The sequence below is a fragment of the Salmo trutta genome, chromosome 14 (assembly GCF_901001165.1).
Source record: "Salmo trutta chromosome 14, fSalTru1.1, whole genome shotgun sequence".
Classification (NCBI taxonomy): domain Eukaryota; kingdom Metazoa; phylum Chordata; class Actinopteri; order Salmoniformes; family Salmonidae; genus Salmo; species Salmo trutta.
Genome location: NC_042970.1, coordinates 3,210,084 through 3,233,090, shown reverse-complemented (window position 1 = coordinate 3,233,090; position 23,007 = coordinate 3,210,084). Strand labels below are relative to the sequence as shown.

At 41.3% G+C, this 23,007-nt stretch overlaps 1 protein-coding gene across 1 annotated transcript in view; it reads left to right on the top strand.

The window, feature by feature from the left end:
* Window positions 1-23,007, top strand: part of LOC115207248 (synapsin-2) — a 163,143-nt gene that overhangs the window by 60,602 nt on the left and 79,534 nt on the right. Inside the window, exons 4-5 of the mRNA XM_029774222.1 lie at window positions 3,531-3,687; window positions 5,750-5,839. Of these exons, the coding sequence (XP_029630082.1) occupies window positions 3,531-3,687; window positions 5,750-5,839 (247 nt within the window). The remainder of the gene's footprint in view (window positions 1-3,530; window positions 3,688-5,749; window positions 5,840-23,007) is intronic.

The following is a 23,007-nucleotide window of genomic DNA, read 5'->3' as shown; positions in this document are numbered from 1 at the left end:
GTAATGAATAATGTGGAAATTGAGCAAGTTGAGGAGACTAAACTGCTTTGTCAAAACATATTGATACAACAGTAGCTAGGATGGGGAGAAGTCTGTCTATAATAAAGCGCTACTCTGCATTTTTAAAAGCACTATCAACAAGGCAGGTCCAACAGGCCCTAGTTTTGTCGCAACTGGACTACTTTTCAGTCGTGTGGTCAGGTGCCACAAAGAGGGACATAGGAAAATTGCAATTGGCTCAGAACAGGGCAGTACCGCTGGCCCTTGGATGTACACAGACAGCTAATATTAATAATATGAATGTCATTCTCTCCTGGCTCAAAGCGGAGGAGAGATTGACTTCATCACTACTTGTGTTTGTGAGAGGTATTGACATGTTAAATGCACCGAGCTGTCTGTCTAAACTACTGGCACACAGCTTGACACCCATGCATACCCCACAAGACATGCCACCAGAGGTCTCTTTACAGTCCCCAAGTCCAGAACAGACTATGGGAGGAGCACAGTACTACATTGAGCCATGACTACATGGAACTCTATTCCACATCAAGTAACTCATGCTATCAGTAAAATTATATTTTAAAACAGATACAAATACACCTTATGGAACAGTGGGGACTGTGAAGCAACACAGACATAGACACATGCATATAAACACACGATAACATACGCACTATATAAAAACATGGATTTTTGGTATAGATATGTGGTAGTAGAGTAGAGGCCTGAGGGCACACACTTAATATATTGTGAAATCAGTTATGAATGTATTGTAATGTTTTTAAAATGTAGAACTGTCTTAATTTTGCTGGGTCCCAGGAAGAGTAGCTGCTGCCCACAGCTAATGTGGATCCATAGTAAATACAAATACAGTACCCAGGCTGTATGGTTCTAACCCGCAGTACAGTACCCAGGCTGTACGGTTTCTAGCCCGCAGTACAGTACCCAGGCTGTATGGTTCTAACCCGCAGTACAGTACCCAGGCTGTACGGTTTCTAGCCCGCAGTACAGTACCCAGGCTGTATGGTTCTAACCACCAGTACAGTACCCAGGCTGTATGGTTTCTAGCCCGCAGTACAGTACCCAGGCTGTATGGTTTCTAACCCACAGTACAGTACCCAGGCTGTATGGTTCTAACCCGCAGTACAGTACCCAGGCTGTATGGTTTCTAACCCTCATTGCAAACCAGGAGGCCGGTGGCAGTTTAATTGGGGAGGACGGACGTGTGGTAATTGCTGGAGCAGAATGAGTGGAAATGTCTCTATAACAAAGACACAGTTTCCAGTGACGCTGACAGATTGAAACTGGTATCAACAAAATGTTTCACTCTATCCCATAAAACATTACATTGCTAACTAGGCACCATTGAGCTAATAAAATGTTACATTTTATTATGAAGTGTAATTAATAAGTTAAAGTGTAATTAATAAGTTAGACACTCACCGGACAACTTTGGTGGGTACTGTAGCTAGCTAGAGAGCTTGGTTTCCATTTTCCAACAGATGTTTCTAATCTTCTTGATTTGTCATCAATTGTTCCTGGTCTTGGAACTGAAGTGTTCACCAGAAACGGATACTGGTAAACTGTCTGCTACTAGCGGCCATCGAAGGTTTTCAGACCGCTTGACTTTTTCCACATTTTGTTAGGATACAGCCTTATTCAAAAATGTATTAAAACATTTGTTCCCTTCCTTAATCTACACACAATACCCCATAATGACTAAGCAAAAACAGTTTTTTAGAAATGTTAGCAAATGTATAACAAATCCAACTAAAATATCACATTTACATATGTATTCTTTACTCAGTACTTTGTAGAAGCACCTTTGGCACAATTACAGCCTCAAGTCTTCTTGAGGATGATGCTAAAAGCTTGGCACACCTGTATTTGAGGAGTTTCTCCCATTCTTCTCTGTAGATCCACTCAAGCTCTGTCAGCTTGGATGGGGAATGTGGCTGCACAGCTATTTTCAAGTATCTCCAGAGATGTTGCATTGGATTCAAGTCCGGTCTCTGACTGGGCCACTCAAGGACATTCAGAGACCTGTCCCGAAGCCACTCCTGTTGGAAGGTAAACCTTAGCCCCAGTCTGAGGTCCTGAGCACTCTGGAGCAGGTTTTCATAAAGGATCTCTCTGTACTTTGCTCCGTTCATCTTTCCTTCGATCCTGACAAGTCTCCCAGTCCCTGCCGCTGAAAAACACCCCCACAGCATGATGCTGCCACCACCATGCTTCACTGTAGGGATGGTGTCAGGTTTCCTCCAGACGTGACGCTTGGCGTTCAGGTCAAAGAGTTCAATCTTGGTTTCATCAGACCAGAGAATCTTGTTTCTCATGGTCTGAGAGTCTTTAGGTGCCATTTGGCAAACTCCAAGCCAGTTGTCATGTGCCTTTTACTGAGGAGTGGCTTCCGTCTGGCCACTCTGCCAGACTGACCATTGTGTTCTTGGTCATCTCCCTGACCAAGGCCATTCTCCCCTGATCGTTCAGTTTGGCCGGGCGACCAGCTCTAGAAAGAGTCTTGGTGGTTGCAAACGTCTTCCATTTAAGAATGATGGAGGCCATTGTAATCTTGGTGACCTTCAATGGTGCAGAAATGTTTTGGTGCACTTCCCCAGATCTGTCTCTCGACGCCATCCTGTCTCGGAGCGCTACGGACAATTCCTTTCAACCTCATGGCTTTGTTTTTCACCTGACATGCACTGTCAACTGTGGGACCTTAAATAGACAGATGTGTGCATTTCCAAATCATGTCCAATTCATTTAATTTACCACAGGTGGACTCCAATCAAGTCATAGAAACCTCTCAAGGATGATCAATGGAAACAGGATGCACCTGAGCTCAATTTCGAGTCTCATAGCAAAGGGTGTGAATACTTATGTAAATAAGGTATTTATGTTTTTTTCTTTTTAATAAATGTGCACAAATTTAAAAAAATGTTTTTGCTTTGTCATTATGGGGTATTATGTGTAGATTGCTGAGGAAATAGTTTTATCTAATCTATTTTAGAATAAGGCTGTAACGTAACAAAATGTGGAAAAAGTCAAGGGGTCTAAATACTTTCGAAAGGCACTGTAGATGTTCCTGCCTCAGGTTTGCCACGGATTCAAATAGAATCTTGAGAGAATTATCTGTCAGAAAAAAAACTATTGTTTGCCACTATTGGCAATAAATATTTTTGTTGCCAAAGGTTTGCCGCCGATTCACCACTAGTGGCAAACGTTTAGAAACTTCTAGCAACATTTTGTGGCACACTATTTACTTGCAGGAAGTTTGCAGGAACACATTTATTTTTCTAAGGGCACCCAGGCCATATGCTTTCCAGGACATTACCTCAGCAGAGTTTTAATGTCTCAGTTTGACCACTTCAGATCCTGTTTCTGAATGTGATCAAATCACATCTGTTCTACCCTCCCATGTCATTCAAGCCTTACTTTGTTCTCTAACCCTCTCAGGTCCTTCAAACCTGACTTTGTTCTCTAACCCTCTCAGGTCCTTCAAGCCTGACTTTGTCCTCTAACCCTCTCAGGTCCATTAAACCTGACTTTGTCCTGATGAGGCAGCATGCCTATAGCATGGCCCACAATGAGGACTTCAGGAACATGATCATCGGCCTGCACTACGCAGGAGTCCCCAGCATCAACTCACTGGAGTCCATCTACAGCCTCTGTGACAAGCCCTGGGCGGTGAGACACACACACACAGGCACACGCACACATACACACACACACAGGCACGCGCACACATACAAAGGGGGTGGTAAGGCTTTACAGTGGGGAAATAGGCTACACTATTAAACACAGGGCCTGACATTTTTATAACTGGCTTTTAAATTGACCTTATAACTCAGCACAACATTGATTTAATGTTGGATGTTAATGGACCAGATCACTGTAGCAGCACCACCAGCACAATAACCTGTGCTACATTAGTACTTCCCATCATTGTGCCCCAGCCAGCTAACAGATAATCATTTAGAGAATGATTTGCCTCATACAGTGAGGGAAAAAAGTATTTGATCCCCTGCTGATTTTGTACATTTGCCCACTGACAAAGAAATGATCAGTCTATAATTTTAATGGTAGGTTTATTTGAACAGTGAGAGACAGAATAACAGCAAAACAATCTAGAAAAACGCATGTCAAAAATGTTATAAATTGATTTGCATTTTAATGAGGGAAATAAGTATTTGACCCCCTCTCAATCAGAAAGATTTCTGGCTCCCAGGTGTCTTTTATACAGGGAAGGAGCTGAGATTAGGAGCACACTCTTAAAGGGAGTGCTCCTAATCTCAGTTTATCACCTGTATAAAAGACACCTGTCCACAGAAGCAATCAATCAATCAGATTCCAAATTCTCCACCATGGCCAAGACCAAAAAGCTCTCCAAGGATACCAGGGACAAGATTGTAGACCTACACAAGGCTGGAATGGGCTACAAGACCATCGCCAAGCAGCTTGGTGAGAAGGTGACAACAGTTGGTGAATTATCCGCAATTGTAAGAAACACAAAAGAACTGTCAATCTCCCTCGGCCTGAGGCTCCATGCAAGATCTCACCTCGTGGAGTTGCAATGATCATGAGAACGGTGAGAAATCTGCCCAGAACTACACGGGAGGATCTTGTCAATGATCTCAAGGCAGCTGGGACCATTGTCACCAAGAAAACAATTGGTAACACACTACGCCGTGAAGGACTGAAATCCTGCAGCGCCTGCAAGGTCCCCCTGCTCAAGAAAGCACGTATACATGCCCGTCTGAAGTTTGCCAATTAACATCTGAATGATTCAGAGGACAACTGGGTGAAAGTGTTGTGGTCAGATGAGACCAAAATGGAGCTCTTTGGCATCAACTCAATTCGCCGTGTTTGAAGGAGGAGGAATGCTGCCTATGACCCCAAGAACACCATCCCCACTATCAAACATGGAGGTGGAAACATTATGCTTTGGGGGTGTTTTTCTGCTAAGGGGACAGGACAACTTGACCGCATCAAAGGGACGATGGACGGGGCCATGTACCGTCAAATCTTGGGTGAGAACCTCCTTCCCTCAGCCAGGGCATTGAAAATGACAATGACCCAAAACACATGGCCAAGGCAACAAAGGGGTGGCTCAAGAAGAAGCACATTAAGGTCCTGGAGTGGCCTAGCCAGTCTCCAGACCTTAATCCCATAGAAAATATGTTGAGGGAGCTGAAGGTTCGAGTTGCCAAATGTCAGCCTCGAAACCGTAATGACTTGGAGAAGATCTGCAAAGAGGAGTGGGACAAAATCCCTCCTGAGATGTGTGCAAACCTGGTGGCCAACTACAAAAAACGTTTGACCTCTGTGATTGCCAACAAGGGTTTTTCCACCAAGTACTAAGTCATGTTTTGCAGAGGGGTCAAATTCTTATTTACCTCATTAAAATGCTCATTAAAAAATCAATTTCTAACATTTTTGAGATTAGTTTTTCTATATTTTTGTTGTTGTTATTCTGTCTCTCACTTTTCAAATAAACCTACCATTAAAAGTATAGACTGATCATTTCTTTGTCAGTGGGCAAACATACAAAATCAGCAGGGGATCAAATACTTTTTTCCCTCACTGTATGTTCCTCCAGTTACAGCTTTATCTGAACACTTACCCGGTGTCTGGAGGAAAGGTCTGTAGGATTTTAGTTCAGCTGCCATGTCTTCTTCAGTCCTAGTCCCAGGCCTAATCACTAGTCCCAGGCCACCTCTACTAACTGTCTCCTGTACCCCTCCACTAGTTTGCCCAGCTGATCGCCACCTGTAAGAAACTAGGCCCTGACAAGTTCCCTCTGATCGACCAGACCTTCTACCCAAACCACAAGGACATGGTAAGAACGACTTAACTACCTATCTAGCTAAATACCTATCTGTACACAAACCATAAGAGCTATCTATCTGCTTAGGTTACCGCTAGCGGAACATCTCGACAACATCCGGTGAAAATGCAGAGCGCGAAATTCAAATTGAATTATTAGAAATATTTAACTTTCATAAAATCACAAGGGTAGTATATCGAAATAAAGCTTAACTTCTTGTTAATCCAGCCGCCGTGTCAGATTTCAAAAAGGTATTACGACGAAAGCAAACCATGTGATTATCTGAGGACAGCGCCCCATCATTCAAATGCATGACAAACATATTTCAACCAGGGAGGTGCGACACGAAAGTCAGAAATAGCGATATAAAAAATGCCTTACCTTTGATGATCTTCTTCTGTTGGAACTCCAAAAGGTCTCAGTTACATCACAAATGGTCCTTTTGTTCGATAATGTCCTTCTTTATATCCATAAAAACTCAGTTTAGTTGACGCGCCTCAGTCAATAATCCACTCAGTTTCCCTCTGTCAAAATGCATACGAAATGAATCTGTCACGTCCTGACCAGCAGGTGGAGTAGGTGTATAAGTGTTGGTCAGGGCGTGGCAGAAGAAGTTGGGTTTTCTTTGTTCTGTCTAGGTTGGGTGTTTCTATGTAGAGGTAATTGGGGTGGACTTCCAATTGAAGGCAGCTGTGTGGTGTTGCCTTTGATTGGAAGTCCTATATTAGTTGGGTGTGTTTGTCTGTGTGTTTGTGGGGAATTGTGTTTTGCATTGTGTTTTTGAAGCCTGCAAACTGTTGCTGCTGCTGTCGTGGTTTTTTTGTTTTCCGGTGGATGCTTTACTCCTTTTGTTGGGAAAATAAAATATGAGTATCCACACTTCCGCTGCGCCTTGGTCCTCCATTACAGACGACAACCGTGACAGAATTCCCCACCTACACAGGACCAAGCAGCGGAAGAAGGCTGGCAAGGACTGGGAGACCGAGAGGCACCCCCAAGAATGTTTTAGGGGGGGCACAAGGGCTGTGGGACGGGGCAGGAGCTGCCCGCCAGTCAACAGTCGTCGGAGCTGCCCGCCAGTCAACAGTTGCCGGAGTGGCCAGACTGTGCTGAACTGCCGGAGTGGCCAGACTGCGCTGAACTGCCGGAGTGGCCAGACTGCGCTGAACTGCCGGAGTGGCCAGACTGCGCTGAACTGCCGGAGTGGCCAGACTGCGCTGAACTGCCGGAGTGGCCAGACTGCCCTGAACTGCCGGAGTGGCCAGACTGCCCTGAACTGCCGGAGTGGCCAGACTGCGCTGAACTGCCGGAGTGGCCAGACTGCGCTGAACTGCCGGAGTGGCCAGACTGCGCTGAACTGCCGGAGTGGCCAGACTGCGCTGAACTGCCGGAGTGGCCAGACTGCCCTGAACTGCCGGAGTGGCCAGACTGCCCTGAACTGCCAGACTGCCCAGACTGTCCCGAGCTGCCAGACTGCCCAGACTGTCCCGAGCTGCCAGACTGCCCAGACTGTCCCGAGCTGCCAGACTGCCCAGACTGTCCCGAGCTGCCAGACTGCCCAGACTGTCCCGAGCTGCCAGACTGCCCAGACTGTCCCGAGCTGCCAGACTGTCCCGAGCTGCCAGACTGCCCCGAGCTGCCAGACTGCCCCGAGCTGCCAGACTGCCCCGAGCTGCCAGACTGCCCAGACTGCCCCGAGCTGCCAGACTGCCCGGACTGTCCCGAGCCGCCAGACTGGCCGGACTGCCCCGAGCCTTTGATTGGAAGTCCTATATTAGTTGGGTGTGTTTGTCTGTGTGTTTGTGGGGAATTGTGTTTTGCATTGTGTTTTTGAAGCCTGCAAACTGTTGCTGCTGCTGTCGTGGTTTTTTTGTTTTCCGGTGGATGCTTTACTCCTTTTGTTGGGGAAAATAAAATATGAGTATCCACACTTCCGCTGCGCCTTGGTCCTCCATTACAGACGACAACCGTGACAGAATCGTTAATAATAAACTTTTCCAAACAAGTCAAACAACGTTTATAATCAAACCTTAGATATCCTAATACGCAAATAAATGATCAAATTTAAGGCAAAGAATTGTTATTGTCTTTAGCGGAGATAAACAAGAAAGAACACGCTTTCCTCCATGCGCTTGGAAACACTAAGGCCATTGAAAATAGTGGTAAGCTGAATTTTTTGGGGGGGGGTAGTTTGTCTTCAGGGTTTCACCTGCCATATCAGTTCTGTTGTACTCACATACATAATTTTAACAGTTTTAGAAACTTTAGAGTGTTTCTATCCAAATCTACCAATTATATGCATATCCTAGCTTCTGGGCCTGAGTAGCAGGCAGTTTACTTTGGGCACGCTTTTCGTCTGGACTTGAAAATACTGCCCCCTAGCCCAAAGAGGTTAACTACCTGTCTACCTAATTACCTATCAACCTATCTGTACCCAAACCATAAGAACTACCTACAGTTGAAGTCGGAAGTTTACATACACTTAGGTTGGAGTCATTAAAACTCATTTTTCAACCACTCCACACATTTTTTGTTAACAAACTATACTTTTGGCAAGTCGGTTAGGACATCTACTTTGTGCATGACACAAGCCATTTTTCCAACAATTGTTTACAGACAGATTATTTCACTTATAATTCACTGTATCACAATTCCAGTGGGTCAGAAGTTTACATACATTAAGTTGACTGTGCCTTTAAACAGCTTGGAAAATTCCAGAAAATGATGTCATGGCTTTAGATTGCCATCATTTGAGTCAACTGGAGGTGTAATTGTGGATGCATTTCAAGCCCTACATTTAAACTCAGTGCCTCTTTGCTTGACATCATGGGAAAATCAAAAGATATCAGCCAAGACCTCAGAATTTTTTTTGTAGACCTCCACAAGCCTGGTTCATCCTTGGGAGCAATTTCCAAACGCCTGAAGGTACCACATTCATCTGTACAAACAATAGTACGCAAGTATAAACAACATGGGACCACGCAGCCGTCATACCGCTCAGGAAAGAGATACATTATGTTTCCTAGAGATGAACATACTTATGTGCGAAAAGTGCAAATCAATCCCAGAACAACAGCAAAGGACCTTGTGGAGATGCTGGAGGAAACAGGTACAAAAGTATCTATATCCACAGTAAAACGAGTCCTATATCGACAAAACCTGAAAGGCCGCTCTGCAAGGAAGAAGCCACTGCTCCAAAACTGCCATAAAAAAGCCAGACTGTGGTTTGCAACTGCACATGGGGACAAAGATCGTACTTTTTGGAGAGATGCCCTCTGGTCTGATGAAACAAAAATAGAACTGTTTGGCCATAAGGACCATCGTTATGTTTGGAGGAAAAAGGGGTGAGGCTTGCAAGCCGAAGAACACCATCCCAACCGTGAAGCACGGGGGTCGCAGCATCATGTTGTGGGGGTGCTTTGCTGCAGGAGGGACTGGTACACTTCACAAAATAGATGGCATCATGAGGGAGGAAAATGATGTGGATATTTTGAAGCAACATCTTAAGACATTAGTCAGGAAGTTAAAGGCTTGGTCACAAATGGGTCTTCCAAATGAACAATGACCCCAAGCATACTTCCAAAGTTGTGGCAAAATGACTTAAGGACAACAAAGTCAAGGTATTGGAGTGGCCATCACAAAGCCCTGACCTCAATCCTATAGAACATTTGTGGGCAAAACTGAAAAAGCATGTGCGAGCAAGGAGGCCTACAAACCTGACTCAGTTACACCAGCACTGTCATGAGGAATGGGCCAAAATTCACCCAACTTATTGTGGGAATGTTGTGGAAGGCTACCTGAAACGTTATACCCAAGTTAAACAATTTAAAGGCAATGCTACCAAATACTAATTGAGTGTATGTAAACTTCTGACCCACTGGGAATGTGATGAAAGAAATCAAAGCTGAAAGAAATCTTTCTCTCTACTATTATTCTGGTGACTTTTCACATTTTTAAAATAAAGTGGTGATCCTAATTGTCCTAAAACAGGGAATTCTTACTAGGATTAAATGTCAGGAATTGTGAAAAACTGAGTTTAAATGTATTTGGCTAAGGTTTATGTAAACTTCTGACTTCAACTGTATCTACTTAACTGCCTATCTTCCTAAACCACCCAAACCATAAGATCTACCTACCTACTTAACTACCTGTCTGCCTACAGTGGTTCCTCCTATAAAAGTTTGGAGCCGCAGGACTTAGAGGTAATTTGTGATTTAGTACGATACCCTGCATCACCACCTCAGTGCTCCAGACCACCACAAGGGGGAGTTAGAGCACTGATTATGATTGTGGGTCCTACTGTGTCACTAACTGACAATGAATGGGCGACATAAACCTAAATAGAAATGGATAATTGTGCACGACTTCAGTATTACTTACTAAAACTGTTGTTACACTAAGGTTTTTATTTTTTTATTTTGTTAGGATTATTTTGCTCTTACTGTAATACTGTAGGCCACTCCCGACCAGTCACATTGTACAGTGCCTGAGTGGTGCAACGGTCTAAGACACTGCATAGCAGTGCAAGCTGTGTTGCAACTAATGCTGATTCAATACCCATGCCAGCCTCGACTGGGAGACCCATGGGTTGAATGTAGGTTTTTTGTTTTTCTCCCTCTACACACAGAAATAAATCATTCTAAATAACAACCTGGCTTTATTTACAAATTGGTAAAGATGTCACCCCATGTTCAGAACGGCGTTTTTATCGCTCATTTTACGTTATTTGAATACAAAATCATCTCCAAAATTTTTAAGGGGCATTGCACTAATAATGGCTCTGACTAGTGAAACGTTCCCGCTGTTCTGTTCTTAGTGCCAGTCTACACTTTCAAACTAAAACAATGTAGCTAATAATGGCATCTTTATGCTTTCATTAATAACATGATGACTAAAATACTCTTTCAAAATGCCAATTTTTATTTAGTTATGGATCCATAACAAAATTACTATGGGAATAAATATCACTGAAATACAGAAATATCTTCCAATCCTGTAATTATTGGCGGAGAGTCACACCGTATTGTGTGATATACTGTAGGCCTACCGTAGGCAACATGAGTCTCACTAGTGTTGAGTAATGTGCTGTTAACCTGTCTGGGCTAGGGGGCAGTATTTTCACGTCCGGATAAAAAACGTACCCGATTTAAACTGGTTACTACTCTTGCCCAGAAACGAGAATATGCATATTATTAGTACATTTGGATAGAAAACACTCTAACGTTTCTAAAACTGTTTGAATGGTGTCTGTGAGTATAACAGAACTCATATGGCAGGCAAAAACCTGAGAAGATTCCATGCAGGAAGTGGCCTGTCTGACAATTTGTAGTCCTTCTGTTGCATCTCTATCAAAATTACAGCATCTGAGCTGTTACGTGACACTTTTTAAGGCTTCCATTGGCTCTCTAAAGCCTTCAGAAAGCGGATTGACGCGTCACCTGTCTCTGGGCAGATAACAGGAGCAGAGTTTGTCAGTGGTCTGCCTGGGGACAGAGAGACTGGAGATGCGCGTTCACGAGACTCAAACATATGACTATTTTACACCATTTTAAAGACAAGACTCTCCTTTATCTAACCACACTGTCCGATTTCAAAAAGGCTTTACAGCGAAAGCAAAACATTAGATTATGTCAGCAGAGTACCCAGCCAGAAATAATCAGACACCCATTTTTCAAGCTAGCATATAATGTCACAAAAACCAAAACCACAGCTAAATGCAGCACTAACCTTTGATGATCTTCATCAGATGACACTCCTAGGACATTATGTTATACAATACATGCATGTTTTGTTCAATCAAGTTCATATTTATATAAAAAAACAGCTTTTTACATTAGCATGTGACGTTCAGAACTAGCATTCCCACCGAACACTTCCGGTGAATTTACTAAATTACTCACGATAAACGTTCACAAAAAACATAACAATTATTTTAAGAATTATAGATACAGAACTCCTTTATGCAATCGCTATGTCCGATTTTAAAATAGCTTTTCGGTGAAAGCACATTTTGCAATATTCTGAGTAGATAGCCCGGCCATCATGGCTAGCTATTTTGACACCCACCAAGTTTGGTAGTCACCAAACTCAGATTTACTATAAGAAAAATTGGATTACCTTTGCTGTTCTTCGTCAGAATTCACTCCCAGGACTTCTACTTCAATAACAAATATTGGTTTGGTTCTAAATAATCCATAGTTATATCCAAATAGCGGCGTTTTGTTGTGCGTTCAAGACACTATCCGAAAGGTTAAGAAGGGTGACGTGCCCGGCGCGTTTCGTGACAAAAAAATTCAAAATATTCCATTACCGTACTTCGAAGCATGTCAAACGCTGTTTAAAATACATTTTTATGCGATTTTTCTCGTAAAAAAGCAATAATATTCCGACCGGGAGTGGTTGTTTTCGTTCAAAGACTGAAAATAAAAACATGGAGTCGTCTCGTGCACGCACGCACCAGTCTCATTGTTCTCAGATCGACCACTTACCACATGCGCTACTGTTTTTCAGCCATGGCCTGCAAAGTCATCATTCAACGTTCTGGCACCTTCTGAGAGCCTATGGGAGCGTTAGAAAATGTCACGTTACAGCAGAGATCCCCTGTTTTGGATAGAGATGATCAAGAAGGCCAAGATATGGTCAGAGAGGGCGCTTCCTGTTTGGAATCTTCTCAGGTTTTGGCCTGCCAAATGAGTTCTGTTATACTCACAGACACCATTCAAACAGTTTTAATAATTATATTAATTATATGCATATTCTAGTTTCTGGGTTTGAGTAATAACCAGATTAAATCGGGTACGTTTTTTATCCGGCCGTGAAAATACTGCCCCCTATCCATAACAAGTTAAGCTAAATAGCCCAGTAATGTACTCCCGACCATCACATTGTACAGTACAGTGCCATATTTTCCATTCCATCCTAACGGAAACCTAGAGGGTTTTTCATTTTCCTTGAAATAGAAACACCATAATATTAATCAAATTAATCCCAAACTATAAAAGTAATTGGAAAGGTAGATACAAATTATTTGTGACATTGTGGTTACAATTAAGAATGTAAACAAGATGTAAACAAGATGCTGTGTTTTTATTTACAGTAGTGATGGTGGCATTTTGAAAACAGGTTTTCAAATACTTGTAGCACGATTAGCAGGACAATAGACTCTTTATAGCAGGGCTACTGTACGTGAACATCCCCCTACCTGCAATGTATTCGATGCTTAACCTCTCTGGGGTATGTGGGACGATTTCGTCCCACCTACGTAACAGCTACTGAAATTCCAGTGGCGCGATTTTTGAATCGTTAGAAATACTATTACTTCAATTTCTCAAACATATGACTATTTTACGGCTATTTAAAGACAAGAATCTCGTTAATCTAACCCCACTGTCCGATTTCAAAAAGGCTTTACAACGAAAGCAAAACATTAGATTATGTCAGCAGAGTGCCCAGCCAGAAAAAATCAGACAGCCATTTTTCAAGCTAGCATATAATGTCACAAAAACCCAAACCACAGCTAAATGCAGCACTAACCTTTGATGATCTTCATCAGATGACACACCTAGGACATTGTGTTATACAATACATGCATGTCTGTTCAATCAAGTTCATATTTATATCAAAAAACAGCTTTTTGCATTAGCATGTGACGTTCAGAAAACGCATAACCCCCGGCAAACTTCCGTTGAATTTACTAACAGTTTGCTAAATTACTCACGATAAACGTTCACAAAAAGCATAACAATTATTTTAAGAATTATAGATACATTACTCCTCTATGCACTCGATATGTCCGATTTTAAAATAGCTTTTCGGATGAAGCACATTTTGCAATAATCTAAGTACATAGCCCGGCATTACAGGGCTAGCTATTTAGATACCCACCCAGGTCAGCATCCACCAAAATCACATTTCCTATAAGAAAAATGTTCTTACCTTGCTTGTTCTTCATCAGAATACACTGCCAGGACTTCTACTTCAATAACAAATGTTGGTTTGGTCCCAAATAATCCATCGTTATATCCAAACAGCGACGTTTTGTTCGTGAGTTCTAGAATGCTTCTTCGCGGTCCCGCGCATGGCGCATTGGCGTGTCAAAAATGTCTAACTATTCCATTACCGTACTTCGAAGCATGTCAACCGCTGTTTAAAACCAATTTTTATGCCATTCAACTCGTAGATTAGTGATAATATTCCGACCGGGAGTATGCATTGAGCCTAAACAGCCGAATAAAATTTCTCCTCAGAAGCGACTCATGCACGCGCATCATTCAAAGGTCCTCGGAGCATCCACTTACAAAAGGCGATAATCTGTTTCAACCTGAGGCTCCCTCGTAAACCTTCAGTTATTTCGCGGGCTCTGAGAGCCTATTGGAGCCCTGGGAATTGTCACGTTACAGCTAAGATCCTTACTTTTCAATAAAAAGATGCAAGACGCACGACTCCTTGTCAGACAGGGTACTTCCTGCTTGAAACCTTGTCAGGTTTTTGCCTGCCATAGGAGTTCTGTTATACTCACAGACACCATTCAAACAGTTTTAGAAAATTCAGAGTGTTTTCTATCCAAACCTGAACAATAATATGCATATTCTAGCTTCTGAGTTGGTGTAGGAGGCAGTTAAAAATGGGAACATATTTTTTCCAAAATTCTCAATACTGCCCCCTACCCCAAACAGGTTAAGTACTCTGAAGTTTTACATTTATAACTGAAAACATCAATACAGTGTTTCTTCAACAATTTTATGCTTTCGTTAATAAAATAATGATAAAAATACTCTTTCAAAATGCTGTTTATTTAGTTATGGATCCATAACGAATTACTATGGGAATAATTATCAGTGAATTACAGAAATATTGGAATAAAGTTGTCTAATGAAGGTAAACAAGTTGTTGCTAACTGGAAAATACTCTGTCAAACACACGGTCATGTTGTACAGCGCCATTATGGCTATTAGCAGGGCTATATTTGTGCATTTATAGGTGGCGCACAATTGGCCCAGCGTTTCTCTCCCTCTAAAAACAGAAATAAATGTTTTGGCCATTACAAATATTATTTTGGCCTTTATTCAGATTCCAATCACTCTCTTTTGTTTTTCTGAAAATGAAATAACCTCCAAAATATTGTTATATATTATTAAGTTGATGACACAGTACCTACATAAAGCTGAGTGACTCACTCATTCATGGCTTGGATCAAAATAAATAAGTACCAACATTCTTTCTGATTTTCTTTAATAAATAGATGTTTTAGTTATCCTGACCTGGACACCATGTACAGTATTATATTAAACCATTCTGGGTTATAAGGAGGGCAATATACCTTTACCAATACCTCTCTGTATTTTGATACTTTGTGGATGGGGGCTCCGGAGTGGATGGGGGTTCCCGCAGTACAAAATGCGTTGCTACAGATGCAGGTTCGATACCCGTGCCGGCCGCCACCGGGAGATCCATGAGGAGGCTTTTGGTTTTAATTTAGAATCCTCCAATTCTCTATAGCTAATTATTGGCAGCGGAACCCCTAGCCAACAGCCAATGGAATCGCAGGGCGCGAAATACAAAACAACAAAAATACCACAATTCAATTTTCTCAAACAATCAACTATTTTACACCATTTTAAAGATAAACTTCTCGTTAATCCAACCACATTGTCCAATTTCAAAAAGGCTTTACAGCAAAGCAAAACATTAGATTATGTTAGGAGAGTACATAGACAAAAATAATCACACAGCCATTTTCCAAGCATGGATATATGGATATATGTCACAGAAACCCAAAACACAGCTAAATGAAGCACTAACCTTTGACGATCTTTATCAGATGACACTCCTAGGACATTATGTTACACAATACAGGTATGTTTTGTTCGATAAAGTTCATATTTACATCCAAAAACAGCATTTTACATTGGCGCATGATGTTCAGAAAATGTATTTCCCACCAAAAACTTCCGGTGAATTTACAAAAATACTCATCATAAACGTTGACAAAATACATAACAATTATTTTAAGAATTATAGATACAGTACTCCTTTATGCAACCGCTGTGTCAGATTTTAAAATAGCTTTACGGAGAAAGCACATTTTTCAATATTCTGAGTAAATAGCTCGCCATCACAGCGAGCTATACAGACACCCGCCAAGTTCGGGGCAACCTAAACTCAGAATTAGTATTAGAAATATTGTCTTACCTTTGTTGATCTTCGTCGGAATGCACTCCCAGGACTGCTACTTCTACAAGAAATTTTGTTTTTGTTCGAAATAATTAATTTTTATGTCCAAATACCTCCGTTTTGTTCATGCATTCAGGTCACTATCCAAAAGCATGATGCGCGAGCACAATTCCAGACACAAAAAGTCAAAATGTTCCATTACCGTACTTAGAAGCATGTCAAACGCTGTTTAAAATCAATCTTTATTGTATTTTTATTGTAGAAATGCGATAATATTCAAACTGGACAATAGCGTATTCATTCAAGGAGAAAAAGAAGGAACAGCGTGCTCGCGGGACCGCGCATATACAATCCCTTTGTCCCCAGGCAGTCCACTCAGTAACTGAGCTCCTATTATCTGCCCAGTGACAGGAGACTGCTCAAACCCCTTTCTGAAGGCTTTTGACAGCCAATGGAAGCCTTAGAAAGTGCAACGTAACCCCACAGATACTGTAGTTTTGAAAGGGACTAGAAAGAAGAACTACATTTCTCAGATCCTCCACTTCCTGGTTGACTTTTTCTCAGGTTTTTGCCTGCCATATGAGTTATGTTATACTCAGACACGATTCAAATAGTTTTAGAAACTTCAGAGTGTTTTCTATCCAAATCTACCAATAATATGCATATTCTAGTTCCTGGGCCAGAGTAGTAACCAGTTTCATTTGGGTACGTTTTTCATCCGGCCGTGAAAATACTGCCCCCTACACCTCAACAGGTTTTAAGGACCAGCCATGCTGCTCTGTTCTGAGCCAATTGTCATTTTCCAAGGTCCCTCTTTGTGGCACCTGACCAGGTGACTGAACAGTAGTCCAGGTGCGACAAAACTAGGGCCTGTAGGACCTGCCTTGTTGAATGTGTTGTTAAAAAGGCAGAGCAACTCTTTATTATGGACAGACTTCTCCCCATCTTAGCTACTGTTGTATCAACGTGTTTTGACCATGAAAGTTCACTATCCAGAGTTACTCCAAGCAGTTTAGTCACCTCAACTTGCTCAATTGACACATTTTTTATTAAAAGGTTTAGTTGAGGTTTACGGTTTAGTGAATGAATTGTCCCAAATACAATGCATTTAATTTTTGAAATATTCAGGACTAACTAACTTTATTCAAAGCCAGTGGCATGTCATGTTACAGGCATTGTTTTTTCCATTTATGTTTTGAGGTTTTTCTTTAGCACGTATAGCTTGTTAGCAAGTAGGGTGCACTGATTGGTGTCACCTCATTAGTCAGTATGTGTTACACCTATGCTGATTGCCGTCTCGTTAGTTGGAAGATGTTTCACCTGTGCTGAACCAGGTGCTTTTTAAGAGTGGATGGCTCAGTGCTTAAGTTGTCTTGATAGGGTGGCAACCCTTTGCCTTGGTGACAGCTTTGCACACTCTTGGCATTCTCTCAACCAGCTTCATGAGGAATGCTTTTCAAGCAGTCTTGAAGGAGTTCCCACATATGCTGAGCACACGGCTACTTTTCCTTCACTCTGCGGTGCAACTCATCCCAAACCATTTCAATTGGGTTGAGGTCGGGTGATTGTGGAGGCCAGGTCATCTGATGCAGCACTCCATCACTCTCCTTCTTGGTCAAATAGCCCTTACACAGCCTGGAGGTGTGTTGGGTCATTGTCCTGTTGAAAAATAAATGATAGTCCCACAGAGCGCAAACCAGATGGGATGGCGTATCGCTGCAGAATGCTGTGGTAGCCATGCTGGTTAATTGTGCCTTGAATTCTAAATACATCACAGACAGTGTCACCAGCAAAGCACCCCCACGCTGTCACACCTCCTCCTCCATGCTTCATGTTGGCAACTTCATGGTGGGAACCACACGTACGGAGATCATCCATTCACCTACTCCTGAGTGGCGCAGTTCTAAGGCACTGCGTCTCAGTGCTAGAGGCGTCACTACAGACCCTGGTTTGATTCCTGGTTGTATCACAACCGGCTGTGATTGGGAGTCCCATACGGCGGCAGACAATTGACCCATGAGTGTCTTTGAGAACCCATCCTAAAACCCATCTTGTTTCATTTTGGTTGTTGGTCAGTGATTCTTTGTTAGTTCCCCCTTCTGTTTGAGCGACATTATTTGTTTTTTTTTGCTTGGGAACGTAACAGTCATCAGCAAAGATTTAAAAAAATAAGGAGCCTAGACAGCTGCCCTGGGGAATCCCTGATTCAACCAGGATTATGTTGGTGAGGCTTCCATTAAAGAACACCCTCTGTGTTCTGTGAGACAGGTAACACTTTATCCACAATATATCAGGGGGTGTAAAGCCATAACACATACCTTTTCCAGCAGCAGACTATGATTGATCATTTCCAAAGCTGCACTGAAGTCTAACAAAACTGCTCCCACAATCTTTTTATCAAGTTCTCTCAGCCAATCATCAGTCATTTGTGTAAGTGCCGTGCATGTTGAATGTCCTTCCCTAAAAGTCTTGTCAATTTGTTTACAGTAAAATAGCATTGTATCTGGTCAAATACAATTTTCAACTATTTGAGCTAGTAAAGGAGGCTTTACTTGACTTTTGCTTCCCTCCAGGCCCGAGGGCACACACTTTCTACAGGCCCGAGGGTACACACTTTCTAGTAGGCTTAAATTGAAGATATGGCAAATAGGAGTGGTAAAATCATCCGCTATTATCCTCAGTAATTTTCCACTTTATGAAATTTTAAATTACAATGATTGTCTTTCATAATTTGATCAGTTGTACTTGGATGTGTAGTGTCAGCTTTTGTTGCTGGCATGTCAGGCCTAAATTTGCTAATCTTAATTGTAATTGGCAACATCAGTGGGTTTTGTGGTGAATGAGCATCTGATTCAATGAATGATGGAGCCGAGTTTGCCTTTTTGCCCAAAATATAATTTAAGGGACTCCAAAGCTTTTTACTATCATTCATCTTTGTTTCATAGAATATTTCTTATTTTAATTCAGTTTAGTCACATGATTTCTCAATTTGCAGTACGTTTGCCAATCGGTTGTGCAGCCAGACTTATTTGCCATTCCTTTTGCCTCATCCCTCTCAACCATACAATTTCTCAATTGCACAACGATTTATCAGTTTTTGTGATTATTAGTAAGTGGAATCAGCAATTTCATAAATGTGTCAAGTGCAGCATCTAGTTGCTCCTCATTACATACCACAGAACAGCAAAAATTATTTACATCAACAGCATAGGAATCATCACAAAACTTATTGTATGACCTCTTATACACTATATTAGGCCCAGCCTTTGGAACTTTGGTTTTCCTAGATATGGCTACTATATTGTGATCACTACATCCTATGGATTTGGATACTGCTTTAAAGCAAATTTCTGCAGCATTAGTAAAGATGTGATCAATACATGTTGATTATTTAATTCCTGTGCTGTTTGTAATTACCCTGGTAGGTTGACTGATAACCTGAACCAGGTTGCAGGCACTGGTTACAGTTTGAAGCTTTTTCTTGAGTGGGCAGCTTGATGAAAGCCAGTCAATATTTAAATCACCCAGAAAATATACCTCTCTGTTGATATCACAGACATTATCAAGCATTTCACACATGTTATCCAGATACTGACTGTTAGCACTTGGTGGTCTATAGCAGCTTCCCACAAGAATGGGCTTTAGATGAGGCAGATTAACCTGTATAGAAAAGTTTGTTGTCATATGCACATTCTTAAAAACATAGGTGGTTCGTCATGTCAAACAAACAAACTGAGTGCTCACTTCCCAACAGGGTAGATGAACCTGTAGCCATATTACTTCAACAGTATTTAACATATGATCCTCTCTAAGATTTACAGGAATGTGGTTCTGAATATAAACAGCAAAACACCTCCACCATTGGCATTTCTGTCTTCTCTGTAGATGTTACAACCATGTATTGCTTCCACTGTATCATCAAAGGTATTATCTAAGTGAGTTTCAGAGATAGTCAGAATAGGAATGTCATCTGTTACTAGCATGTTATTGACTTCATTAACCTTGTTTATTAATCTACATATTATGGCTATTTTTAGCATTCTGGAATGCTTGATTGTTTTCATTGCTTTACTGGGAAGCTTAGCAGAAGTAGACATGCTCATGTTATTTATGTTAGTGCAGGGTGAGCTGCACCCAGTGGACTTCCTACTAGTGCACACCATCACTACTCTCTACCTAGAGAGAGAGTAGTGATGTCCATCTCTCATTGCATGAACTATTTGACACGCATCTACACTGAACAAAAATATAAACGCAACAATTTCAAAGATTTCACTGAGACACAGTTCATAAAAGAAAATCAGTCAATTGAAATAAACCATAAGAACTACCTATCTGTTGTTATGACATGATCTTAACATCAATCTGAAGACTGTTATTTATCTAATTACCTAAACATGTTTAATTGTTACCTGATTAAATTAATAATGTAACAATTAAGTCATTAGGATCTGGGGCACCACGAGAGCGGTTGTTTAAAGAGTTACCATCTGCCGAATTAAACTCTAAAGTTCTTTACATATCACATCTATAAACAGTTAACTTATTAATCATAACCTCGTATCATATCATCATTCTGAACAGTCATAACCTCTTTGCATCTGCAAAACCCAAGCTTTACTTATGATTCAGTACTACACAAATTGGTTTAATTATTTATTTACTAGCTAACTAAATGGTAACACAGGATAAACTAAATGCTAACACAGGATAAACATACACACTTAATACATTAAAAACAGGTCCCTAGCAGACTGACAACAATATGTCTGCTTGTTACAAAAGACATGGAGAGGGCGAGAGAGAGGGACAGAGACACTTAACTTTGGTACATTTAGAAACTACTCTCACTTATAGTACTCTTGTACTTTGCACACGAGCCGCCACCCGCTTGGAGTAAGAAATCATGAAGGTATTTACGTGAAAATGCCTTGGTTCGCCGTGTATCTCTCTCGGAATTGGGCCGCCTAGGGGGTTAGGCCTTTTCGCGTTACACTTGTAAGGCTCTGATTGTCCGAAATGGTTCTGAGAAGTCTTCTAATGTTGTCCTTTTCTTTATCCGGTATCCGGTGACTTGTTGTATAGTCCTGAACAGAAATACAGAGTTTATTCTCCTTCCATTCACTCTGGAAGATGCTTCTTTGAAGATAGGCTAGCCTGCCGTGTCGCTGGTTCCCAGTGGGGTGATGAGAGTAGCGTACTACGGTGGTTTGAGCAGAGTAGTAGAATGGTTCCACTTCAATTTGCTTTTTTAGATACTTTACTTAGGACCGCTAATCAGCAGTACCACTGATTGTCCGGGAGGTGACATTATCGTCTCTACCTCGTGTTGAGATTCAGAGTTCAAAGCACTTTGAAGCGTGACCTGCAGCTCTACGTATCTCTGGTCTGATATGTTAATTGATAACCCATCATGTCATACAGTTTGTTAGAAAGGGCGGTTCCATCAATCTGACAAGCTCTCTGACCTCACTCAGGGCCGTAGCTTGTAACTGTGCAACGTTTATGTAAAACAATTATCTCTTATGGCTCCTAAAATCATGCCCCTCTCTTAACAAAAACACTTTAATTATTTTTAATATTTTGTGCACAACGCATAGGATGGACACTTCACAAATGTGGTGGGAATACTTTCCAAGTTACAGTATTTCCTTTATAACATTTTTTAATGACATCATGAAATAACAAACAAAACGTCATTAGTGTTCTTTAGATCACCACTGACCATTCACCACGTTCTATGTTAGAAACACTGTTCCAGTAGTTGCCCTTGAAAGTGTTTAGAGTTTTGCCTGGAAAAATCTCCTGAAACAAAGTCACATTCCTTGGGGGAATTTAGAGAGGGAGAGCTGAATGTTCTGTCTGTTCCCTCCACCTCCCTCTGCGGGTGAGAGAGGGTCTAATTGAAGTTATTCATTGCAAACCTCATCTGACCTATTTGGATCCTCACAGGACAGTCATGACCCTGTCTATCTTTACCTAAACCATAAGAACTACCTATCTACCTATCTCTACATAAACCACAATAACTACCTAATTCTACATAAAACATAATAACTACCTATCTCTACCCAAACCATAAGAACTACCTATCTTTATCTAAACCATAATATCTATGTATCTATCTCTACCCAAACCATGAGAACTACCTATCCTTACCTAAACCATAGCTACTTGTGTCACGTCCTGACCATAGTAAGTTGTTATTTTCTATGGTAGAGTAGGTCAGGGTGTGACAGGGGGTGTTTGTCTGTTTTTGTATTTCTATGTTCAGTTTCTAGTTTTGTATTTCTATGTTGGTGTTGTTTGGGTTGATCTCCAATTGGAGGCAGCTGATCCTCGTTACCTCTAATTGGAGGTCATATTTATGTTGATGTTTGTCCCACCTGTGTTTGTGGGTGATTAATGTTGAGTAGTGTGTCTTCCTCTCTGTGTCACGTTTTGTTGTTTTGCGTTTCAAGTATTTAAGTGTATTGCATTTAGTTTCACAGAATAAATAAATATGTGGAACTACGAACACGCTGCGTTTTGGTCCGATCCTTCAGACAACCGTGACAACTTGTCTCTACTTAAACCATAAAAACTACCTACTGTATCCACGTATCTGTACCAAACCATAAGAACTACCTATCTAGCTCTACCCAAACAATCAGAACTATCTCTACATAAACAATAGGAACGACCTATCCTTACCTAAACCATAACTACTTGTCTCTACTTAAACCATAAAAATGACCTACTGTATCTACAGTCAGGGAAAAAAGTGTTTGATCCCCTGCTGATTTTGTATGTTTGCCCACTGACTACAAGAAATGTCTGACCTCTGTGATTGCCAACAAGGGTTTTGCCACCAAGTACTAAGTCATGTTTTGCAGAGGGGTCAAATACTTATTTCCTTCATTAAAATGCAAATCAATTTATAACGTTTTTTACATGCGTTTTTCTTGATTTTTTTGTTGTTATTCTGTCTCTCACTGTTCAAATAAACCTACCATTAAAGTTATAGA